Here is a 5531-nt window from a genome sequence, read left to right on the forward strand (position 1 = left end):
CAACCGTGGTGTAGTGGTTTAGCACTTCACTTAGTAGTCAGTAGGTAAAAAATTACCCCAACAGGAAATTTAGTATAATTAAAAAAAAAAAAAAGAAAAAGAAAAGAAAACACGCAAGCCACCAGGATATGATAGTAAATTGTCTATCAAAAGTGAGTAGTTTTTTTAGTGGGGGTGGGAGTAAACAGACTTTGGCATTTTTTGGAGTGTTTTGGCATTTTTTGAGTCTTCCCCTGGCATTTTGTTGAAAAATAATCTGGCAACCCTGGTTCTAGCAGTGAATTTGTAAGCTCGAAATCATGGCTGCCAACACAGACGAAGAGCAAAGCTTGAAAGAATGTGAAGCTTATGTGCAAAAGCACAACATTCAGCAAATTCTCAAGGATTGCATTGTTCAACTCGTTGTGAATAAACCGGACAATCCTCTCACTTTTCTGAAGGATCATTTTGACCGCCTCGAAAAGGTAAGTACCTACACACAATTTTAAAGGAATGTCAATGAATGTGTACTCACTCACATTCTTATTCTTCTTCACTCACCTTGACACACTCCGCTTCACACGATCGATTGAAACTATTTTTAAACAGAGGATAGGGGGGGGGGGGGGGGGGGGGGGGGGGGGGGGGGGGGGGGGGTTCTCTGGTTCATGATCTTGTTTCCTTTTTTATTCTGTACTATGCAAAGTTCTCTTGAATGAAGTGAAACATGTCGAAGCCTTTAAACTTAAACTTAAACTTAAACTGTAACTTTATCATACTTTATGATGACATTAGCTTTGGCTTACACAATATATCTTACAATACAACCTAGATAGCTACAAACATCATCATTATCAATGTCATAGATGTATCCGTCATAGCGAAGAATTCTCTTTAAAAAGATCGACGATCATTTATCTTGATACTGATGATTGATACATTAACTTTTCACAATTCCTTTTTTCCACAAATTAAATTGAACTGTTTAGAATTGAAAAGTCTTTCATTTGTCGTAAATAAGTAAATTAGGCGAGGTCCCAAGTTATATTCCCAATTTCATACTGAGATTTAGTAACTTGATTGTCTTCTCTCTTGTTTTTGTATTGTCTTCTCTCTTATTTTTGTTTACCTCATGCACAGTTTGAATAACCTCCAACAGTTGTTGTTTTGTTGTTATGCATTAGTGTTGAAACTGAAACACACAGAACCATACTGGAGAATGGGGTGGATTGGGGGAAAGCTGTGTACGATAATAACAAATGATAAATCTTTATTAAATCTTCACTCTTCAATGCTTGTATTGCAAAAGGCCACACCCACGGGCCCACCACTGCAAATGTTCTATTACAGTCCAATCAAAACAGGCAACAGTCACAGATTTTGTTATGAAAGTTTCTAAGCATTCTGGTGTTAGGACTAGGACATTCCACATTCATTTCTTGTTCCTATAATAGAAATTTCAATTGTTTACATTGCTGGAACAAATATAATAAGCATATAAATCTGTGAATATTATTATTAGTTGTGACATATAAACATGATATAGTTTCAGACAGCCACATTTCGGTTACATATATTATAATACAACTATTTCTGTAGTCCCAATCAAATTTCAAGTTATGGATATTTTTCCTTAGTGATCTTGACAAGAATGATCGAAGTCAGTTGTGGTTTATACCAACGTCTCTTTAATCTTTGTCTGACTCCTCCTTCCCCCCCCCCCCCCCCCCTGTTTTCTATCTTTGTATATAGGGCTTATAATTGGAAAGCGTGTGTTGTTAGAATTATTTGTGTCTGGTTGTAGTTGAAAGAGTCTGTCTTCATTGTAAACAATTTGTCATTTCAGTCTAGCTTAGTAAGCACTTCCAGGTCTGCTTCTGATGCCTAACCTTCAAGCATACTTTAAAAATTTAATAACTAAAATAAGAATCCCTTTTTTCATCTCAAGGGGAGTGTGTCCTTCTCGAAAAAAAAAAAAAAAGACTGGGAGATAACCAACTACTGCAGTGCTGCAAACAAAGCAATAAGAGCTGAAGTTTTTGGTCTAGGAAGAAAAAAGTTGTCAACAGTATTGCTCAAATCTAAGATCTCCCAGATGAAATCGCAATGCCATATTCACTGGCCCTCTCAAACCCCCAGCAGATTTATGCGTCAGTGCTGGTATGTATGATCTTTGCTTCATGCCTAGAAGGTACTGAGTTGAATGCTCCACTATGCTGTGAGGCCTTGAGCAAGTCACCTCGCCCTAGCTCACTTTGCGGCGTTGCACTGCGGCTGACACTTGGGTCATTCGAGTCTTCCCTTGAGACAGACTCTGAAGGCAAATTTCCCCTTTAGGGTGAATCATGGGAATTTATTATTTTATTTTCATATATGTTTTACAATGAATGAATGAAATACTATGTAAAATTCTCTTTATTCAACCCCAATGAATATTTCCTCAAACGGAACAAAATGCAAAAATGAAACTGAACTTTTATATAGCGCAATACCTACTAAACATGCTCAAAAGCTTTACAAAAGGTCTGATCAACACAACACATAATGTGTAGAACGAGACATATGATGCCTCTTAGGCAATATTACAATTTTTTTTTCCAACAGAAACAATGCTTTTAACAACCAGGTACTCATTTACACCTGAGTATGGTAAGAGAATGTGAGTAAAGAGTCTTTTCTAAAGACTCAACTCTGCGCAGATTGAGCTCAAACCCAGGACGGTATGGTCTTTGCTTTGTACCCGAAAGGAACCGAGTTCGATCACCCGCTGCTGCATTGTGTGGCCTTGAGCAAGTCACCTCGCCCTAGCTCAATTTGTTACGCTGCACTGTGGCTGACGCCTGGGTTATTCCTATCTTCCCATGGAGTGGACCCTAGAGACAAATTTCCCCTATGGGATGAATTAAGGGAATTTTATTTAATTAATTTATTCTGATATGAAAGCGAGTGTCATACCACAAGACCACATAGCAACACTTCTTCAGGGACCTTTCTGGAATAAATCAGGCATCTATTACAATGCAGCTCTGCGAAGTAACCTGGGGTGAGGTGACTTGTTCCACACAGTGCAGTGTGGAGATAAACTCGGAACCCTATGGTTACAAAGGAAAAGACCACAAGGCGATGGCATTCTGATGCTTTCATTCTAGTTGCCATTCTGACTCTTTCATTCTAGCTAAATGAATGGCTTTTACCATGGCTCTGAATATTTCCTCTATGAAAGAAAATATCAGAAATCCTCTTGTAAAAGAAACCAACACACACACACACACATATGTATGAATACACACACTCGCACAAACAAACACACATACTATGCCATGTCGTTGATGATATTTTGTAGAATATCCGTCCTTTCAACCTATTTTGGGCCATAAACTGAATGTAGAATTCACAGTGATACAAAACATAAGCTATCATTTATAAAGAGACCTATTCCTAAACTGTGCTCAAAGCGCTTTATAAGGACAAGTGATTTCAAGCCAACAGAAATACTGAAAATGTAAGATAAGACATACTACAATCTTTTGAGATAGTCAATTATATGACTTATCGTTGATGTTCATTTATGCTGAATATGTGGTCTACTGCTTTGACTCTCACCTTCGGATTAGAAGGTCCTGGGTTTGAGACCCATTCTGAGCGTAGCATAGTTAAGTCCTTGGGATAGGCTCAGTGTAATATGACCGTTGTGGTGTGACACTTGCTTTCGATTGGAAGATCCTGGGTTCGAGCCTCAATCGCGCAAAGTTGTGTCCTTGGAAAAAGCTTTTTACTCACATTCTCTCACTCAGGTGTAAAATGAGTACCTGGCCGTTAACAGTGTTGACTCTGAAAAAATTGTAATATCGCCTAACGGGCGTCATGTCTGTCCTTAATGTTAAGTGTTACTGTTGACCAGGACTCATTGAAAAGCGCTTTGAGCCTGTTTAGTGGATATTGTGCTATAGATAAGCTCAATTATTTTTTTTTTCATTTGAACAATTCACAACAGGTCAGTAAGTAAAAACCCTGCATTTCTCTTTGAATGCAAAGTGGAGAAATTTTGATGATAGTAAATGACAAAACACAATCTGTCTAGTTTTCATAAAAGTGACACCTTAAATTATGACGGGTGTAAATGACGGGTCATTTCTTGAAAACAGTCAGAGAAATAGACTGGAATGCTTACCAGAACAAGCCTTTGGATACTTTCCTGTCATTTGAATTTGATAACTCATTTGTTCCAGCTTTGTTGTGCGTTATGCTACCCTTTGGATGGGACGCTAGCGTGCTTCGCATTTATTTTATACCAATCTAGAAATACCTTTCTTTGGTGGATGGACAGAATGAATCATGCAGCCTCTCTCTCTTTCTCTCTCTCTCTCTCTCTCTCTCTCTCTCTCTCTCTCTCTCTCTCTTCTCTTTCTTTCTCTCTTTCTGTTTATTTCTTTCTCGCTCAATCTCCCTCTTATTCTTTCTTGTTTCTCCCCCCCCTCTCTCTTTCTTTCTCTCTCCCCACTCTATCCCTCGCCCTCCCCCATCTCTATCTCTCATTCTGTCCATCCCCACTGAATAAATAGTCCATGTCAATTCATGTTTTCCCCGTTATTTACCACTATACACCCCCCTCCCCCTCCCCCATCCACTCTCTGTCCACTAGAATAGCCCTACGCTAGCCATGTTGTCCACACACACACACACACACACACACACACACACACACACACACAACACACACACGTCTATCTATCTAATGCTGTATTGATCCCTGATCCATCTCCTCCTCTTTCATCTAGTCACATCGGATTGCATCTTTTATCTGTATTATATTATAAATGCAAGCATAGCTGTCCGTTCAACCAGAGCTGCCTAGTTGAAATTTCAAAAATTCGTAATTTGCAAGGGAAAAAAAGAAAAACAAAATCACTTTAAATAGCTTAAGAAATAAACAATTTGCTCTCGGCATGATCCAAAAATGCTCCAAAGTCCTGAAGATAGGTTCTTAGAAGCTAAACTTTCCTTCTCAACAAGATTTATTGAGCCAAGAGACCTATGCAGCTCTGAAGCTGGAGCCAAAAACTCGTATTTCTACGAATTTTTCGTAGTACTAGGCAGGTCTGGTTTAACGAACGAGACGATAATTCGATCAATGTATAATTTATGATTCAAGTTTTGAATGAAATTTGAACTCAATTTCTATTGTCTTAATAGACAGTGCATTTTTAGACTTCAGTAAGAGAACTCCACAGAGCTTTTTATTCGGGCACAGAGAGATATTTTCTGCATTTCATTAATATATTATATATCTCGCTCACATATCGTATAATTCTTTCCATCGTTACGAGTGGAAAATGGTTGATTTAAATTTGAAGAAATTTGATTGTATTCAAAATAATGAGGAGAACCGTGATCTGTTATCGATTCAGGGCAAGCACTCCCACCTCATTGTCATACTCGCTAACCGGAAGGTTGACCCACAACCAAGGCTACCACACACTCTGCCCACAAACCCACCCACTAAAAATAATAGCGCCTGTTTTCAATTGGATCGATTTGACGGAACAAATTTG

General features: G+C 38.5%; 1 protein-coding gene across 1 annotated transcript in view; it reads left to right on the forward strand.

The window, feature by feature from the left end:
* Nucleotides 1–275: 275 nt before the first annotated feature.
* The window catches only part of LOC144973386 (cAMP-dependent protein kinase regulatory subunit), a 182398-nt gene continuing 177142 nt past the window's right edge, over nt 276–5531 (forward strand). The window contains exon 1 of the mRNA XM_078915747.1: nt 276–464. Coding sequence (XP_078771873.1) covers nt 300–464 — 165 coding nt within the window. The 5' untranslated portion in view covers nt 276–299. The remainder of the gene's footprint in view (nt 465–5531) is intronic.

This window comes from Berghia stephanieae, chromosome 5 (genome assembly GCF_034508935.2).
Source record: "Berghia stephanieae isolate SIO BIC M18660-M18661 chromosome 5, UCSD_Bste_1.3, whole genome shotgun sequence".
NCBI lineage: Eukaryota > Metazoa > Mollusca > Gastropoda > Nudibranchia > Aeolidiidae > Berghia > Berghia stephanieae.